The following is a 20,547-nucleotide window of genomic DNA, read 5'->3' on the forward strand; positions in this document are numbered from 1 at the left end:
TCCAAACCTTGGCCACTCGAACTGTGAAGAAGTTCTTCCTAATGTCCAGTCTAAATCTGCTCTCTGCTAGCTTGTGGCCATTATTTCTTGTAACCCCTGGGGGCGCCTTGGTGAATAAAACCTCACCAATTCCCTTCTGTGCCCCTGTGATGAACTTATAGGCAGCCACAAGGTCGCCTCTCAACCTTCTCTTGCGGAGGCTGAAGAGGTCCAGGTGCCCCAGTCTCTCCCCATAGGGCTTGGCCTGCAAGCCCTTAACCATACGAGTGGCCCTTCTCCGGACCCTCTCCAGGTTATCTTCATCCCTCTTGAATTGCGGCGCCCAGAATTGCACACAGTACTCCAACTGCGGTCTGACCAGCGCCCAATAGAAGGGAAGTATCACCTCTTTGGATCTATTTGTCATGCATCTGCTGATGCATGATAAAGTGCCATTAGCTTTTCTGATGGCTTCGTCACACTGCCGACTCATGTTCATCTTGGAATCCACTAGGACTCCAAGATCCCTTTCCACTTCCGTGCCACCCAGCAGGTCATTCCCTAGGCTGTAGGTGTGCTGGACATTTTTCCTCCCTAGGTGCAGCACTTTGCATTTCTCCTTGTTGAACTGCATTCTGTTGTTTTCTGCCCACTTGTCCAACCTGTCCAGATCTGCTTGCAGCTGTTCCCTGCCCTCCGGCGTGTCCACTTCTCCCCACAGCTTTGTGTCATCTGCAAACTTGGACAGAGTACACTTTACTCCCTTGTCCAAGTCGCTGATGAAGACATTAAAGGGTATTGGTCCAAGGACCGAGCCCTGTGGGACCCCACTGCCCACACCCTTCCAGGTCAAGACCGACCCATCCACGACGACTCTCTGGGTGCGACCCTCTAGCCAATTCGCCACCCACCGGACTGTGTAGTCATCCAAGTCACAGCCTCTTAACTTGTTCACCAGTATGGGGGGGGATACCGTATCGAAGGCCTTCCTTAAGTCTACGTATACGACATCCACCCCTACTCCTGTGTCCAGGCGTTTCGTAACCTGGTCATAAAAAGAGACTAGATTAGTCAGGCATGATCTGCCTGCTATGAACCCATGCTGGTTTCCCCTCAGCATAATTTGTCCTACTGGGCTCTCGCAAATGTGAGCCTTGGTAATTTTTTCAAAGACTTTGCCAAGGATGGAGGTGAGACTGACTGGCCTATAGTTGCCCGGCTCCTCCTTCCTCCCCTTCTTGAAAATGGGGACCACATTGGCCCTTTTCCAGTCCTCCGGGACTTGACCCGTGCGCCACGAGCGTTCAAATACTCCTGCCAGTGGCTGTGCAATGATGTCGGCCACTGCCTTCAGTACCCTCGGATGGAGCTCATCCGGGCCTGCTGACTTAAAGGCATCCAGTTCTTCCAAGTGATTCTGCACCATCTCAGGGTCCACGCACGGTAGTCTGGCATCCTGCTGCTGCCTCTCTACAATCCCAGTGAGAGACTTGTCTTGCCCCTCTCTTAGGAACACTGAGCCAAAGAACTCGTTGAGGAGTTCAGCCTTGTCCCCCCTGTCCATCACCAATTGCTTCTGCCCATTTAGTAGGGGTCCTATTCCTCCCTGGGCCTTCCTTTTACTCCCTATATATCTAAAAAACAATTTCTTGTTATCCTTTACTTGGGATGCCATCCTCAGCTCCATGGTGGCTTTGGCCCATCTAACTGCCTCCCTACAAGCGCGAGCAGAGGAGGTATACTCCTCTCTGGTGATCTCTCCCTGTTTCCACTTTTTATGTACTCCCCTTTTGGCCCGTAGGCTGCCCTGGATTTCTCTGGTCAGCCAAGGAAGCCTCCTGGCCCCTCTCCCTCTTTTTCCTCGCATCGGGATCGTCTCGCTTTGTGCCCGAAGGATCATTTCCTTAAGGCACAGCCACCCTTCCTGGGCTCCCATCACTTCAAAACTCCTACTCTGCAGTGCGTCCTTGACTAATCCCCTGAGTTCATTGAAATCAGCTTTCCTGAAGTCTAGCACTTTCACCCTACTAGTTACCTTACCCACTCGACGTCTTATGAAGAATTCTATTATTAGGTGATCACTGTCTCCCAGATGGCCACCGATCTGTAGGTCCCCTACCATGTCATCCCCCATTGCCTATACCAGATCCAGTAAGGCATTCCCCCTAGTGGGACCGTGTACCTCCTGTGTCAGGTGGAGGTTCTGTACACAGGTTAGAAACCTGCGTGAACGGTGGGACTTCGCTGTCTGCGTCTCCCAGCAGATGTCTGGGTAGTTTAGGTCCCCCCATGACTACCGCCTCCTTAGCTTTTATGGTCTCCGAGAGCTGCCTCAGGAGCCCCGAATCTAGTTCTTCCCCTTGGTGTGGGGGTCTGTAGCAGACCCCTACCACCAAATCCCTTTCTCCTTGCCCCCCATGTAACCTAACCCACAATCATTCTACTTCCTCATCCTTCGATTCCGTCGAAGGAATAGTGTTATACAAGCTATTTCTTATTAAAAGTAGCCATCCAAAATCCTACAGTCCTTGTATTTCATAAAACACTGAAATTAAAATGTAAATAAAGTGTTAATAGCTATGATTAAAAATAAGGAAATATGCTCCTAAGTGTTTCTCTCTGACTCGGTATTATGCTACTGCATGTGCTTGGTCTAGAGCAGTGGTCACCAACCAGTCTATCTCGACTGACTGGTCCATTGTGGAATCTCTGACAGCCAATCTCAGTCCGTCAGAGGCTCCGTGGCAGGACGCACGCAGCTAGGCTGAGCCATGCCCCCTGCCGCCCGGGCCAGGCTGGGCGAGTGGGATCACAGCCTGGGCGGCTTGTCCGGGAGGCAGGGGGAAGGCGTGGTAGATTCTGGGGTGCCCTTTACTTATAAAAAGTGATCTTCACCATAAAAAGGTTGGAGACCACTGGTCTAGATATAAAGTTACTCTCCACATGTTACTAATCAAGTCTACAACCAATCTAGCATATCTACAATGTTATGGAAAATCTGGTGACTCATTCTGTAACATAATTCTGTTGCATTCCTTTAATACTTTTTTTTAAGCAATGTTAAAGAAAAAATGCTTTAAAATAAGAATATAAAATTATGAAATAAGTGCATTCCATACCTGCAATACTGACTGCATTCCCGCTCGTACACTTTGCTCTTCAATATCTACTTCGGATATATTTTGATAGCAGCCATTTCTTGTCCAACTTGAATTCTGGATGTGACTAGAATTTGTCGTTTTTTCCTGAAGCATAAAAAGTGTTTCTTAAACTCCCATAGAGAAACAAGTGCAAATAAAAATTACACAAGCTTTGTTTTTGGTAGGCTTTTTGTTTATTTTATTTTTTAAAGAAAGAACTGAAAATGACTACTGAAAGTGCAGGCTGGCTCAAATGTAAATATTTAAAGTATTTGGAGAAAAACTTTCCCTCAGTTTTTGTTCACTACTTTTCCTCATCTTCTTTTGGAACTGTTTTTCATATGGAGAATTTATAAATTCAGCAAGTCACCCCTTAAATTAATTTTTGAAAATATATATTTAAAATTTGTGAGAAACAAGAATTTTTGTGGGTAGTATCCTATATTGGACCAGCTGCATAGCTGGGATAGGCTTAGAGAGTTTTTGTAGGCAGTGCATTTTTCTTCAGGTCTGTAGAAAAAGCAGGCACTTCTAGGCCTAAAAAACAGTCTGCAGGGCTGTGAAATTAGAGAATACAATACTCCCAGGAATAGCTAACAGAGAAAAAAAAACTGAAGAAGACAAGATAGCTTGAACAGTAGAATGATCAATATGATTTGAAAGGAAAGAAGACTGTTAACGTCTGTACAGCAAACACTAAAGTTTAAAATTAACTTACATTGAAGACCATATGCTAAAAGCCACACCAGGTACCATATTAATATGCAACTAGTGCATATTTTAATCATTAAGGACCTACCTGATCCTGTTCTGACTAAAGTAAATAGGAGTTTTTGCCATTGGCTTAAGTGGTACAGGACTTGGCTTTGGAGCATCTACCCTTCAGCCTGTGTGCCTCACAATGCCTCCAAGATATGCAACAATATTTTTCCAATATAAATGCTACTATGCTTACATTTACACTGAATGGAATTAAAATAGAACAGATCAACTTCAACCATCTTTCAACAGTGTGGCTAGTTACTGGAAAAAACTTGTAATTTCTTCAAGTATTGCCCACAGGCACATTCCACTGTTAATGCATATATATCTCAGGCACTTATAACTCAGAATGTTCTAACCTTAGCACATGAACAGATCCAGGATTTTGGAAAGGGGAGGTGACTTGCACTGCAGGGGTGGTTGCACCCTGGGCTCCCCACCTCTCCCCATCACACCAGGCAGACTGCACCACTGGAGCAGCATTGAGGAACTTTAATTTTTAAAGTCCCTCAAACAGGTAAGAATCTTCCCTCCCTCCCTTGCTTAGTGGTACATTCTCTCCCTTCCTCCTTTGCCAACACTGCCAGCAGCAAGGTGGGATAGTGGAGCTCCAAAGCCATTCCTCCCTGCTCCAGCCAGACTGCATATGGAGCCAGGCTCACCTTCCCCTGCACCTGCTCTCTGGCTGTCAGGGAACACTCAGAGAACTGAGAAGGGAGAAGGGACATGCCTGATGTTACTGCTCTTACTGGCTAATCCCAGCTTTGCGTAGAGCCCAGCTGGAGTAGGCAGAAGTGCATCTGGAGGTTCTTGGCCTTTATCCTGTCTGTAACCCCAGAACAGTCGGAGACAATGGCAGTGATGGATGGGAAGTGCCACCTGGCAGGGAGGGTAAGAGGGCAGAGGGTGGAATTCTTACTTGCCTCTGGCACCTATAGGCATGGTTGCTCCAATGTGCTGTAATTACAGTGCATCAGAGCAGACTCAATTAATCAAATCTGCTGGAACATGGTAATTACTGTGCTCCAGCAGACTCCAGAATCACATGTATCAGTGTACTCACACTGAAAAATGGCAGCAGGGGCACTTTAACTAAAGTTCATTGAACAAGCTTTAGTTGAAGTGCCCCCACCACCATTTTTCAGCATGGGGATGCTGATACACGACGCTCCAGGTGCTTTTAATTAGAGTGGCACTGAGAGCCACTCTAATTAAAGCACCCCCCCTTCCCCCCGCCCCACTCCTGGAGCATGTGTATAAATGCCCAAAATGTTCCTGGCTGCTGCCCCTTCAGTGATGTTGCCTGAGAAGGGTGGGGATTGCATCCATGCCAGGCCACCTAATGCAGGACAGGAACTCACTGACTAAGACATCCCAGCCAAATATTTATCTAACCTGCTCTTGAAAATTTCCAGGTATGGAGATTCCACAGCTTGTCTTGGCAGTCTATTCCAATGCTTGACCAACCTCATAATGAGAAAGTTCCTCCTAATCTCTAAACTAAATTTCCTCTGCTGCAACTTGAGGTCATTGATTTTAGTCTAGTCTCCTGTGACCATAGAGAATAGTCTATTTCCATCCCCTCTATATCAATCTTCAAATACCTGAAGGGCAATAATTAAATCCCCACTCAGTCTGCTCTTCTCTAGATTAAATAACCCTAGTTCTTTCAGCCTTCCATTATAAGTCAGGCTTCCCAGGCATCTAATAAATTGTGTCACTCTCTGCTGGCCTCTTTCCAGTGTATCTACATCTTTCTTGAACCCTGGGGCCCAAAACTGGATACAGTACTCCAAGTGAGGCCTCACAAGTGCCAAACAGACTAAAAGAATCATTTCCCTTGATTCACAAGTGACACTCATGTTAAGACAACCCACTATACTGTTGGCTTTTTATGAAACAAGAGTACACTGTTGGCTCATACTTGGCTTGTCCTCATTGGCTGATAAGTTCTTGTCCTTGCTTGTGCTTTGCACAAAGGATATAAAAGTAGCATGCACTTCTACTTAATTCCTCTCAACTGCCTTTGACTTGAGACAGACTTCTGCTGTTTGCACTAGAATACAGCTCTGGCACTAAATGTATTGTTTTCTGTAAACTATTCTTTCTTGATTTTAGTTATTGTTTTGATCCAGTTTTTATAGTTCTCCCCATTCTGTTTTTCTTTATTCTTTTGGGAAAACAGTTTACATTTGGGTCTGTACCATCTGACTTAATACACGTTGAATGAGGCATCCTCATTCTGCCTCTCATATGACTAGGCAATGTACACTGTAGATGGCCACACCAACTGTCTTAAATGCCTGCTATGCCAATAGGCTCAGTCTCAGAACCTGGAGCATGACAAACAATGAGGGGTTTCATAAAGGTTGTGCAGGTACTGCTCACTATAAAGTCTACAAAGCATAAGTGACTGAGGTTCTGAACACCTTCAGTTAAAAAATGCATATAAACTCCCAGACTAGGGAATTTTCTTTTAGGAAGCTTGTTATGGGTGGATGAGTACAGTGTCAAATTCTGTCAGAATATATATGCACTGTCAAAACAAGTTCCACCATTCTAACCAGAGAGCTAGGGTTAGATTTTCAAAAGGTACAGGAGAAATTAAATGCCCAACTTCTGCTTGGGAGGGGGTGGAGAAATGCATGGAATCTGGGGGCTTAACCTGCATTTCTACTTGTGAAAACTCTCACACAAAGTTAAATATGAAATAAGAAAACTACAGAACAGCCCTGTTTTAAATTAGTTTTTGCCCCTAAAAATCAGTTATAAAACTAGCCCTTTTTGCCTACAATAATGCACAACCAACCTAAATGGGACAAAAATGTGAGGTGATGGCACGGACTGAAAGAAATAGCACCACAGCCACTATGATATTCTGTGGCTCTATTTAGTCACACTTGAGGATAAAAATTATAAAAAGGCATAAAAGTGTATCTCAATGATTCCTTTCATTGATTGTCCTTAATCTCTAGACAACCAGACTGCTAAATGAAGTGCCTGTTTTAAAAGGGGTTGGGAACTTTAAAAAAAAGTCTTTTAAACTTCAAAGTGTTTTTGGTTTTTTTTTTTACCTCCTCTCTCTCTCTTGCCGTCTCTACTGAATTATGCTCTGCAACATTTTCATCACAATCTATATTTGTAGACTGCATTATTTCTTCAGGTTCTTTCATAAATAAAGGTTTATCTTCCTGTTGTATCCACTCCTGGTATACTTTCACCACTTTCCTCATGGCAGCTGCTTCACAAATTGGCAACAAAAATGCCTAGTAGGAAAAAACCCAAACAAAAGCAAAAAAAAAATCACACAATTTTATTATTGGGAGACAAGTTAGAACCAAACTGCTCAATCCTCACTCTAATGCTAGTAGCAAACAATTACAGATCTATCTATTGCCATATTATATCAATATGCTACAAAAGACACATTTGAAGCATCTCAGAAAAGGCTAGCAGGGTGAGGATCTATAAAAAAAAAGCCTTATCACAAACCCTCATCAGAAGAAAGAAAAAGCTGAACAGGAGATTCTGCTGCATCCCATTCTCTGTGTGGAAATTGTAAGAGTAGTGGGTAATAGGGTTCTTAATCATCAGTTCAAATAATATAACAAATAACCATCTGTTCTACTGTCATTAAAATGAAATTCTAAGAGTTGCAGAACTGAAAGTAAAACCTTTTCTTCAGAATTACAGCCTTGAAAAAAAAAGTACATTCGGAAGTCAGCTTGCTGAAAGATACCATCCACTTCAGGAAGTAACACTACGTCACCACTGTGTTAATAAAGAACATGGACAAATGATCACTTGGAGTGGTTTCAAATTGCTGGGGGGAAGCTGTTGCCCGCTGCTACAGACCATGCAGCAACTATTACACTGTAACAATTCAGTATAGCACCAACCTGTAGCGATACAAATGTAGCAAAACCCCTGCAAAAATCACTCCAACTTTTAACCCTGATCATCCACAGTTAAAGGTTAACTTCACACATGCATATTGCTACAACAGACCAACGTATTCCGTCAAAATTACACTTAAAGTTAAATGTTCCTGGAATTATAACAAATCCAGGAAGCAGAAACAAAGATTTTTATATTCATTATTATAAAGTATTTTTTCCTTTTGAATTCATGAAGGCATGAAAGAGGTAAAAAGAGAGATGTCAAACTTTACTAATCTAAAGCAACAATTTTTCCACATTCCTAAATATAAATGCAATATAAATAGTGAAAAGGACAATAAAATATTTTGTTGCATTGAAAAGTGTGCTGCTCAGCACAGAATGAACTTAAAGCTGTAATGGGATTAGAGTTATACTTAAACAAAAACATGCACTGATGGGTTATTTACCTGTCGAAATATCTCAGTAAGAAAGTTAACATTATTTCTTTTAGAAGAAAAGACTTTACGGACTATTTCAATATCAGTTAGGTGTTCTTCATCCATACTGCAGAGGCTAGAGGAACTTGGCTCTCTTTCTGTCAGGGTGCTAGTATTAGAATGAGATTGTTCTGGTTCTGCATTTCTATCTTGTCTATCACTATTGTCATTTTTGCTGTCTTCCCTTGAAGCCATGCTAGCAGCTGCTCTCTGAAAGCAAAATGTAAAACAAAAAGTAAAATTAATTCCACCAATATAATAAGACAATTGTTAAAACACAGAATAAATTCCACAGACAACCTAAGAAATACAGCATGGCTACAACTGCAAGCTTACCATGCCATACTGCTCTTTGAACCACCATCCCAAACAGTGAAGCCTATCTGTACTACCTTATGAAGAAGGCTAAGTATCATACTAATTAGGAGTACTAATTAGTCTGCTGGTAGCACGTTGCCAACACAGCTACACGGCTTCTGCTTGAAAAGGTACGTATCCAAAGCTCTGTAGTGTATTTGAAGGTGCCTGTCATAATACATTTGTCATGTCATTATACCCATACTAGACATCAAAACTTCCCTTATCTAGTAATTCAAAGATCTGGCCTGTGGAACCCTATTATCCAGCTGTGGGTCTTGATATGAACCCTAGCACATGGCTCATTCCATGAGCTGCATCTGATGTGCAGGGCTAGTGCATGGGCCTGATTTGGCCTAAAGGACCAGCCCCATGCCATAAATTCAGCCCACAGGGCCTGATGAGTGTGACAACCTTGCAGTAACAAATACAGGAAAACTGTAACCATGAAACCCATTAAGGACTAGATTTCAGATTGAAAGGAAGTCAGGTTATTATCTAGTTAGAACAGACTTCTATTCAAATCTGTGGGTCCTTCAATTTGCTAATTTTTAATGCGACAGTTATTTATTGGAGTTTTCCGAGATATCACAAAAGACCTGATCTTGCACACTTTTGTGCACAGTCCCACTAAAATCAAATGGAAACTGAATTCCTGGACTGGGTACTAAATTAAATTAAGAGCATTACACTACACAAGTGAAACTTGTTACTGTAAGGCAGTGATTTCAGTATAACCAGATCCTTTGAAGGGTGATGTGAGGTTATGAGGACATAAGCAAAGTGTGAGGAGATAAGCAGGTAAGTACAGGCTCAGACTTGTCCCTGCCTTGCTGATCCCCCCCACCCCCACTTGGGTGCTTACACTATAATATGTAATTTTTTTTTGGCATTGGGTGCTGCTCAGTTCACAGCAGATATGGATAGGTGCCGAGTCCAAAAAGGCTGTGAACCACTACCGTAGGGTTATGAACAGGTGTTGTATCTATTCCAGAAGAAACAATTTTCTCCCAGGATAAAGTACGATTGGTTCAAATGTTCATGTCTGTTGTCCTGGGACAAACCCTAAAAAAGTTCATGGGATAAAGAGTGCTAAAACATTTTGTCCTGCAAAGTACATCTGAATAGTTGTCCTGGGACTAAATCATTGAATCAGTGGCAGAAAAGTGGCAGTGCATTCAGCCACTCATTAAACCCTGGCTGAAAAAGTGAAGTGTGCACATGCCAAATTTCAGGACGTTTTTCTTTCGGGACAAACACAGGTACAACTGGTCCTGGGAAAAATGTAATGTCAGCTCCTGGCCTAAACATTTTCTAGCAATTCACCAAAAATGTACTGTTCTAAGCAGTTTTTTTATTAATATAAATGGAAGTAACATTTTATGTTTTCACTCTGGTACAAAAACAAAACAATATTTAAATATTAAGCACACCCTTCGAAATTGGATTCAGGTCTGGAGACTCTCCTAAATCTCTCATCTTTTGTTAGTTAAAGTTATAAAAGGACCTTATGTTGGTTAAATATCTCAGCACTGAGATTTCAATAAATCAATCAGCCAACTTCAAAATGTATAAAAACACTTGAAATGTATGTTTAGTGATACCTGAATATTCTTTGGCACATTTTCACCTTCCACTCCAGGAATATGAGGTCCAGCATGAGGTTTTGGCTCAAGCCAGAAAGATACCAACCATCGAATGACAATAACACGAGCCTTAAGGAAAGGTTCTTTTGTGCAACATATTGCTTCATTGGTTTCAGCATCTTTCTTTATCATTATGTAGTGGGGCTTTGGTCTCATCTGTGGTATTTCTGTAAAGAAAATAAAGCATTAAAAATGAATCTAGGGAAGCCCTCTCCAATACCAGTTCACTTATACAGGTTTTAAGTTCTTGAAACTCCTATGAGTGCATAAATCAATTCTAAAATCTGCTGAGATGGACAGTGTCGATAACTGAGATAAGTCAGAACACATCTGAAAAAGCCTGCACCTTTCACAAGGTTAGACAGTGCATTAATAGTTCAGAAGGATGTAAACATTTTCTATGCGAGAAAGAAGCGACACATGCAACTTTATGCTCTAGGCTGCAGAGTAATAATTAACGAAGAAAGCTTAATTTATGAACTACATTTTTATTCAGATGAATCCCTAAGCTATTTTAAAAGTAAGGTACTATATATTTAGAAACTACATGGTCCATTATTGAAACATACCCACATGTGGAAAGAAATTTAGGAACTGTTTCCACAGCTACCAGCAAAACAACTGCACCATTCTACTTGTCACAATAAGGGGAATTTTAAATAGGCAGACTATAATTACCCAATTTGGAATCTGGCCCAAGTAATCAAGTCATCTTCATTAAATGGTGAGAAGAAATGGTCAATCTTCCATTTAAAAATGAAAAGTGTTTGTAATTACTCAAGTGGTCTGCTGAAGCAAACTTCATAAAATGAAGAAAGATCCCTATTTTGTAGTCACTGTCTTTACCAGAAGGTTGGAAGACCATACAGCAGCCCTGGTTGGCGGTAGCATTCAGAGATATGGGCAAGCAGGGCATGAACTTCAGGTGTCAATTTGGAGGGGGCGCAAGAAGGGAGGCTGCTACTACCGCCACCACCCAGGGCGCAAAGTTCCTTGTTACTCAATGTGTGTACAGATGGAACGTGTGAGCAGCTTGCATTTCATCTCCCCAACCACTTTACACCCTTAGAGGCTTTGTCCTAAGGCCATGTAGACCCTAGAAAGTTTTGTTGGGGACAGCAGCTGACTACTGCACTGCAGGGAGTGTGAACAGCCCTTGGCAGCTACACAATCCATAAGTGAAATATATTATGCAGTGGCACCCAGCACCACTTTCTGATGCAATGCATTATCAGATGTTGATGTTATAACAAAGGAATTCTGGCATCCAGTGCCAACGTTTTACAAGTCCATTTTGTCTACGTGATACATTTAGTTTGCACAGCTTAAAGTTTCATAATTCTTCATGCTTCTAGCCCCACCATCAATCTGGAACTAAAGAGGCTACGGGACTGCCTGAAAGACCCATGAACAGGTTGTACGTTTCTTCTATACTGCTGTAATTTAAATAGCAGGTTTTTGTGCAATGAAGATGCTTCAGAAATATCTGAGGGCAAACAATCAATGTTAGCAGAGTACACAGAAAGTCACAGGTGACTTCACAGCTGTTCACGGACCTGAACAGTCATTTCTGGGCTTCAGAAACTAGTTCTGAATCAGGATTGCACTGTGCTGAAGATCTGACGATCTGCACTGGCTACAAAACTTCTGAACATGGAAGGCCATGTTTCTGAAGTTGCATTCCAAACTTGCACTACTTCTTCAGTGCACAGGTACAAGAATAAAACCTATTCTCACTGCGAGAAAGCAGGTGGAGATCAGCATGGAAGGTTGTAATACCAGACACATTAATCGGTGGAAAGTCAGCCTGGGTCATTAATGTGTACAGAACCATTAACTACATTCTCCTACAGAGGGGTCATGACTTTAGATAAGTTGCAGGAAACAACAGAAAGCAATGGGCTTCCCAAACCAGGAGAAGAAAATAGAAAGAATGTATATTCCAAATTGTGCATTACGGAGAAGGGATACTTTTTCTCTAGTTATGCAGACGCTGAGATCACAGAGTAGCCAAGACATTAATGCTGGCTGATGAGGGAAAGTACATAACCTTTGTATATTCAGGAACACAAGCCTGTCCCAGAAGCTTCAAGAAGGGACAATCTACCCCATATATCACATTCCTATTGCCACAGTTGAAATGTCAATAACTTCTTTTGGGGACATAGGCATATACAGGCAATCTGGAAGAGCTGATGCTACACAGGTGTACAATGACTGTCAAATGTGCTTTTGGACATTAGAAAAGCTGCCAGGAATACCAAGCCAAACTTCCCCATTATTGTTGCTGACTGCTGTAAGCTGCCTACTATTCGCTAAGCAAAAGGGGCAGCCTTGTCTACAGGATGGTAGGTAGAGGTGGATAGATTGCTGAATTCAAACAGCTAGATAGATACAAGGGAATTATCTATAGCCCACTGTTCAGCTGAGTAAAGGCTTAAGAAAATATTGCAGTGATGTGTCCAGAAGTATGACCACACTTTTTTTTTTTAAAGGCAGTTTTGCCTTTTTAAAAGGCTGAGTGGGGTGGTCATTTAGTGCCTCCATTTTATTGGCTATGAGTTTTGAGCAGAGAAAGAAATTTAACAATTAAATAAAGATTTTATTTGTGTAATGAGCAAGATTCGTTCAGTGTTTTCATTCAGTGCAAACAAATCAAACATCATGCAAAAACATTTCAGCAGACCATATATGATAGTAAAACCCATTTAAGTGGCATTTAAATACTGAGAACAGTAAAACTTAGTAGTGCATGGCTTAAAGACTACTGTAGTAAACATGCAGTTCTCAGGGAGAGGACTCCAAGTTTGCCTACAGTTCTTGCAGTTCTATCTTGGAAGTATGGTTGAGAATGGTGGTACTGCCCTCCCTGGGTTGGACAGGGTGTTCAGTTCCTTGCAAATGGTATTTCCATAGGACGAAGTAGATGGGCCACGGGGCATGAGGTTCCACAACTTTTTGGAGGATGTCTGCTGCTTGAGGAGCTTCGTTATATTCTCATGCCTCTTCTTAAACACGCTCTCTTTTCAACACCCTGTCCTAAAGCACCTTTCTCTCTCTCCATCCTTTCAGCTGCATCAGTGTACCATAGCAGCTATATAAGAATCTCGTATGTTTGCTGATTTATGTCAGTCTTGATAAAGATGTCAATACCTCTCAAAGATGATCCAGCTGAGGACACTGATTTAAAGAGACAGAGAGGTTAGTAGATTTACAGTGCTACCACAAAGAAACAAAAGATGACCAAAAACTCTATGCAATTCTTCCTATAAAAGTTCTAAATGAGCAGATTAGAAAAAGTCACACTACTTTCTAGGTGCTGGAACTTAGTTGCAAAATATCATAAAACCAATTGGCACTTATACATGAGTTGATGCACTGTAATTACAGAACGTTGAAGCAGGCTTGATTAATTGAGTCTGCTGGAGCATGGTAATTATTGCACTCCAGACTCCAGTGTGTCATGTACCAGTGTCCCCATCCTTAAAAATGGCAGTAGGGGCATTTTAACTAAAGCTCCTCCCCCTCCCCCTAGACCACATGTATAAATGCCCAATGAGATGGGAAAGGAGTGGGAGTTGAGCGGCTGTTTCTGAGGGAGTGTGTTGGAACTGATCAACAGGCCCGAAAACAAATAAAACACATAAAGAACCATTTTGACAGTTGCTGTTTCAGCAGAGGGTTAGTGATGACGAGGATGGTACTGCAATGGAAACTGTTAAAAAGGTGTACAAATGTATCCTGCTGAAGGAAAGAAAGTAGCTTTACCTAGTATTCTCAAGGAATAAGATTAGATTTCCTGCTACAACAATTTCCAGACTGCCCCACAGGCATACAGAAAAGGACCTTTGTTGACCTGCACACAGATGGGCTTCACAAGGATTTACAAGCAAGCCATACGACCTAGCTGCTCCTGCCAGAAGCAATGTTGGACTCTGAAGCTCAGGATACCCCATCCCTATGTCCCTCACCTAACTCAGTGTGGGATGAGTCAATTATTATTTGTGACTCAGGTACTCATCGCTTTGTATTTTGTTTGCAAACCTACCTTTTCAGAAAAGGCTCAGTCTAATGCGCTATCTGCAGCTGAACCTTCCCAGGGAAACTTTTTTGCTACAATACTGCTGGACTTAGGTGTCTAGTTTTTGTTTCGGGGGGTTTTTTGGGGTTTTTTTTTTTTTTTTGTTTTGTTTTTTTTTACAATGAGCACTAGTTTTTTTCTAAATTAAATTTTAAATCTCTGATTTGGTAACTGTACTCTCTAGCAATGGGTTCTGATATCTAAATTTGACTGATGGAAACAATTATGCAAGTCTACCAAATAAAATGGCTTTGCAATAATGTATTACTTTGTCCTCGTTCATGAGAAAAGGCACTACTTCCAAACAGAGGGAGAAGGGATGTGCATATTCAGACAGGAAAAGCAAGCATTTGGGGAAAGCAGGGGTGGGGCTTACTGAACTTACCAAGGCTCCTGGCCCTTTCCTCCCTGCTTTCTTCTGAGTCATTTAGGATTAGCGCTGGCCCTGATGAGTTTGAAACAGCAGCTGATTGTTTAAAATAGGGCAGGCATCTGTCTCAGCATTTCTCTCCTCAATGTCTTTGTCATCTTCTTTGTGCACCTCAATTTCCTTGTTCAGGCTCTTGCAGGGAATCCCTAAAATGGTGTGAAGCTTCTGACACAAGGGACAACTCGCTGGAGAGTGCCTCCTGACTTTTTGCTCTGTGACATTGCCCTGTAGGAGGCCTGCAAGAGATCTTCTGCTTGGTGCTACTTCCAACCCCCCTTCACCCCAAAACACACACTCAGATGCTTTGAATAGCATCCGCTCTTCAATCTCTTTGTACACATTTCCATTTCTAAAATTTCCCTATGGCCGTGCTTACACCATCCCTTTGCTCCACAGTCTGAAGGAGCAAGTAGCTTGCTCCTGCTCCAAAAAGAAGCATGCAATTCTGGTCCATCTTTCTCTGTAGAAAGCTATGTCTGTCCATTAGCAAATTGGGATGAGCAGAAAAAGATTTCCCAAACAAAGTGAGACTTTTACAGGAAAAAGGTTAGGCTTCAGGATCAGCTTGACTTAAGAGCTCAAACAAAAGTGATACAGTATCCACACTGACATTATGCCAGTTGTCATGTAACAAGTGAGGGCTTGTGTCACTTGTGATTATGTAGTTATTCTGCTGACACAAACCTTGAATTATCATTTTATAGCAAATGATGCAGATGAATGCAAACCCACACCGACAAAAGCTGAAACAGTACAGACCTAAAGTTTTCAAAGGTGAGTTAAGTCATGGTAACTATCCCAATCCGATATTATAACACCTGTTAAAACTCTAGCAAAGATGAGGCATGGCAAGCTTAGCCTATGTTAAAGCTTTGTTTCAGGGATGCACAGGTTTTTAATACAATCGCTTTATCTTAACTGGTCTTGGTTTGAAGTTTTACAAAATATTGTGGAATACAATACTGAAAAGATCTACACAAGTACATGGGAATCCCTAAAATGGGTGGCACGGAAGTGGAAAGGGATCTTGAAGTCCTAGTGGACTCCAAGATGAACATGAGTCGGCAGTGTGACGAAGCCATCAGAAAAGCCAATGGCACTTTATCATGCATCAGCAGATGCATGACGAATAGATCCAAAGAGGTGATACTTCCCCTCTATTGGGCGCTGGTCAGACCACAGTTGGAGTACTGCGTGCAATTCTGGGCACCGCACTTCAAGAGGGATGAGGATAACCTGGAGAGGGTCCAGAGAAGGGCCACTCGTATGGTTAAGGGCTTGCAGACCAAGCCCTATGAGGAGAGACTGGGGCACCTGGACCTCTTCAGCCTCCGCAAGGCAAGGTTGAGAGGCGACCTTGTGGCTGCCTATAAGTTCATCACGGGGGCACAGAAGGGAATTGGTGAGGTTTTATTCACCAAGGCACCCCGGGGGGTTACAAGAAATAATGGCCACAAGCTAGCAGAGAGCAGATTTAGACTAGACATTAGGAAGAACTTCTTCACAGTTAGAGTAGCCAGGGTCTGGAACAGGCTCCCAAGGGAGGTGGTGCTCTCCCCTACCCTGGGGGTCTTCAAGAGGAGGTTGGATATGCATCTAGCTGGGGTCATCTAGACTCAGCACTCTTTCCTGCCTATGCAGGGGGTCAGACTTGATGATTTATGGAGGTCCCTTCCAACCCTAACATCTATGAATCTATGAATCTATGGCTGTCACCCAAAGAGCAACACAGCTCAGTTCTTTTGGCCACACAGAACTCTTTTTTTCCCTTAATGTAAATTAAAAATTAATAATGCATGCTGCATTAAAAGCTTAAAATGAAAAAAATAACAATTAAGTGTTAGTTTAAATAAAAAACAAATTACTATAAACATCTAAACTTGAATTAAAAGGACAGATTGTGTTTCATGAATAGAAGTTAACTGAATAAAACTTAAATCTACTATAGAGAAGTACCACAGTTCTGAAAAGTAAGAAAAAATTCGTTTTTGAACACAGTTCTCTTGGGCAGCATTACGTGAAAGAAAAGTTAAATGATTATACTGATGCATTACTACAGAGTATGTAATGGTTTTAATAATGCTGAAATACCACCTACCAAGTACAGGGTTATACAAGCTGGTCTCCTTACAGATGTTTGGGAAAATATAAGGCAAATAGTATTTCTTAAAATTTGAAAACAAAAATGAAAATCCCTTTTCTTGGTTTTCCTTGTTCTTCCATTCCAAACTTTTAACCTTTTAAAGAAGAAAAAAAAGTATGTTAAGACTGATTTGGAGATTAACACGTTATATATATTTCAGTAATAATTTCCAAGTGTATTAAACTTCAGAATTTCTCTGTTCCTTATACTAGAAGAATTTACTATAAAAACTAAAAAAAAATTTAGTTTTAATAGATTAATTTTTTTAATGTATTTGCCAGTTATTCTTAAGTGGAGAACAAAATTAAGTTTTATTATTTATTTCATGAAATGGATATTATTCAAATTAGACTATGCATCACGTTAATTCTGGAAATGTCTCAACCAGCCAATTCTATGGGCTATTAAGAATGACCTACAGAGAGAAAAAACTTTAAGGCTTTGCTTCAGCAAGATACTTATTTAGATACTAAAAAAGGTCACATTTCTTTTATCTGCCAACAGAACATACCTGGATTACCATGTATTTCAAAAGTGCTTCTAGAAAGTAGCTTGTAAGATCTTCTTGTCCTTTGTCTCCAGATTGTGGAGGGACAAGTGGAGTAATTTCTTCTATAGTAACTTGAGCTATTCAAAAGTAAAAAAGACATTACATTTCATCAATAAATATGATGCTTCCTAAAGCAAGTTTTGTTTGTAATGCTTATTAAAATTATCTTAAAAAGAGGGGGTGGGATGGACGATAATGAAAAACACCTCCTACAGGACAATTTAAAAGGAAATACGTTTGGTCCATAAACCTCCTCAAAACTATATATTCTCTTTCATACTTTTTACATTTTCATGTAAAGTACGTGCAAAACTATAACCACAGCTAACTGTGCCCAGCCCCTGTTAAGAAGAGCCCCATGCAGTGCCGGCTCCGGCTCCACCCCGCAACTGCAGCCCGCCCCGCACCACGCAGATCCAGGGGCATACCCCCCCCCCCCAGGTGCAAGTAGTGATGGGAACCCCCACACCCCACAAGCCGTGCCTCCGCGCCCCCCCGGGGCAGTGCCTGCCCCTGTCCCCTCCCTCACCACGGGGAGTTAATCTGCCCCCCCTGCCCCGCCACTTTCACCCTAAGGGATTTACCAGATGATGGCAGCTGTATTGGACATTGGATCGGCATTGACCAATATACCTCCTTAAATATTGGCCCCAAAAATCCCTATTGGTGCACCCCTACCTACAGCAGAGCCTCAAACCCTTCCATTCTAATTCCAAGGAACAGAGAAGTAGAAGCAAAGAACAGTATGTCTCCCCTTCCCTCACTCCGAATGGCAGGAGGGTTTATAAAGCCCTCTCTTTGAGGCAGGTGCTAGAGCCATGTAGTAAAGCCTTGAACTGAGTCAGTCTGGCTTCTCATAGGGTAAGGATTCTCAACCAAGATGCAGCAACACTGTGGAGTGCCCCAAGAACCTTTCAAGGGTGTTGCAGGATGCCACACAATGCCAGCACTGTTAGGTGTGCAAACATAATTCACAAGAGAAACCCAGACATTTCAAAAACAGAAAGACCATAACAGGTCAGAATGTTTTAAACACTATTGATTCCTGAATTCTTTGCAACAAAAAAAAATTGCTCTTTTTTTTAAATGCAGAAAAATAATGAGGGAAAACTAAGAGTTAGTATAATTTGAGGGGTACCTTGAGCCTAAAAGGGTTGCAACTAGTCAGAAGGTGTGATGAGAGATTGGCTGAATCCAAGTGTAACAAAGGCCTGTCCCAGAGATGGCTATGACACCCCCTGGTGGCTACTCAGCCTTTGCTTTACCTTGATCCTCCACTTGTTTTCCTACCACACCTTGATGTGCTTATACCTTTAAGAAAAGGGAGGCTGCCCAAGGGATTCCCAAGCAAGCTCTCATCCACTCCTGTCCTACTTCCAAGCCTGAATCTTGTTCTGATCCTGTCCTTCAGCCCACACTGGCTCCCATCTCTGCACTATTTCTAGGTACCTAGTCCCTGCTAAGCAACAGAACCTCCAGGTCCCCACCCTGGCACTGGACCTGCTTTGGTCCCATCTCCACTCTACTTCAGAGTACCTAGATCCATCATGGTCCTTTCTCCCTACCTTCACCCAGGCTCTAGCCCTGCTCCCAGGACTGTTGGGATATCCTCCACCCCTTAGTCCCTCCCAAATCTCCAGATGTTACTGCTGACTGTGGGCAGTCGAGCAGGTGGAAGGCAGCTGGGAACTGGACCCAGAGCTGTGTGCACTGGGGCAAGAAGCACCTGGCTGAAGCCTCCTGCTGACCCAGAATGGTGCAGCAGGGGCAGGACCAAAAGGAAAGGGGAGCTGAGCAGCTCCACTGGATGCTGGCCTGCATGCTGGCCAGGGCGGGGCCAGGAGGCACGGGTAGGAGTGCAGCACTGGCTGCCCTGTGTACGGCTCATCCCCATGTGAAGCTCCGTGGACTGCACCACCTGGGAGAGCTCTGCTGCATGTGCCCCCTCCTCTCTCTGCAACCCTGGCCAGCTCCTGGGACCGAGTGCCCAGGCAGCACCCTTCCCGACCCCCAATCCCCACAGGGCAGGGGCGGGCAAGCAGAAGATTGCAGCTCTGCCCCGGGCCCTGGGCTTGTGCAGTCACCGCCCCTTGACCCTGCCCCACGATTCCAGCCTCACCTGCCCATCCTGCTCCCAAACACCTCTTCCTGCCCACGCACAGCCCCATCCCACAGAGAATTTTGGTGATGTACTGTGGTGGAGAGGAAGAGAGGGGAGTGCTGATGTAGCCTGTGACAACTTGCCAGAACTCCATGTGGTTCCTGGGCCCAAATTATTGCCCACCATTGACCCAGGGGAATAGGAATATATAAAAAACTGAGTAATATTACTAAATTACTTACTTTCTTGAACATTAAGTGGAGGGTTAATGAGATTATCTAGTGTTCGAGGCCCATATTCAGATTGTGGTGATGAAAACCCAGGAATTAAGCATGAAAACATCCACAACTGTTCTTTACTACAGTTATTCTGAAGTGCTTGCAACCACAAAAGGAAAAGACGCACACCTTCTCGACGTATCTTAAAGGGAGAAAAACTTTTTTTTAACTAGGTAAAGTTTTCATACAGAGCATATGCAGTAATAAATGAGCCAGCTGGCATATGTTCTGACAGCCTCCTGGCTTTTATAACTGTATTATGTATCAATAGACTATTGGATGAAAATTATAACTTTTACATGTACCAGATACCTTAAAAAGTACATATGAGAAGCCTCTCCTTTGTCAAATAAACCCTTGTTTGGATGGTTAAATAGCATCTATATTCTCCTCTACACAAATCACCTGGAAAACGTACTGAGAATGACTTATCCAATAATTCCCCTATATTTAAAACAAGGCATGAATTTAAGAACTAAGATACCAGCATACAGATAGAGACACAGGCAGTGAGACTTTCTTGAACTTCCCCATTTCTGAGATTAATAAACTCTTTTGGCCTAGAAACCTCCACTGAATCTACAAAAAACTCAAAAAAGGCCATTGCTAGACTGCAATTTCTTCTTATAAGATTTGCAGTTGTCATGGGGAGGAGGTGTCAGACCCTACATTTGGGCAGAATATGTGTTTTGTGGGAAGAAT

The 20,547-nt window shown here is 42.5% G+C and overlaps 1 protein-coding gene across 5 annotated transcripts in view; it reads right to left on the reverse strand.

Moving 5' to 3' along the window:
* Nucleotides 1-20,547, reverse strand: part of RALGAPA1 (Ral GTPase activating protein catalytic subunit alpha 1) — a 223,614-nt gene that overhangs the window by 179,691 nt on the left and 23,376 nt on the right. For all 5 annotated transcript variants that reach the window (XM_019488741.2, XM_019488740.2, XM_006258745.4 and 2 more), the window contains exons 6-12: nt 19,810-19,987; nt 17,428-17,543; nt 16,872-17,010; nt 10,221-10,429; nt 8,230-8,469; nt 6,956-7,147; nt 3,099-3,224 (exon numbers count right to left, since the gene is read on the reverse strand). In XM_019488741.2, the coding sequence (XP_019344286.1) occupies nt 3,099-3,224; nt 6,956-7,147; nt 8,230-8,469; nt 10,221-10,429; nt 16,872-17,010; nt 17,428-17,543; nt 19,810-19,987 (1,200 nt within the window). The remainder of the gene's footprint in view (nt 1-3,098; nt 3,225-6,955; nt 7,148-8,229; nt 8,470-10,220; nt 10,430-16,871; nt 17,011-17,427; nt 17,544-19,809; nt 19,988-20,547) is intronic.

The sequence above is a fragment of the Alligator mississippiensis genome, chromosome 2, assembly GCF_030867095.1.
Source record: "Alligator mississippiensis isolate rAllMis1 chromosome 2, rAllMis1, whole genome shotgun sequence".
In the NCBI taxonomy this organism is placed as follows: Eukaryota; Metazoa; Chordata; order Crocodylia; family Alligatoridae; genus Alligator; species Alligator mississippiensis.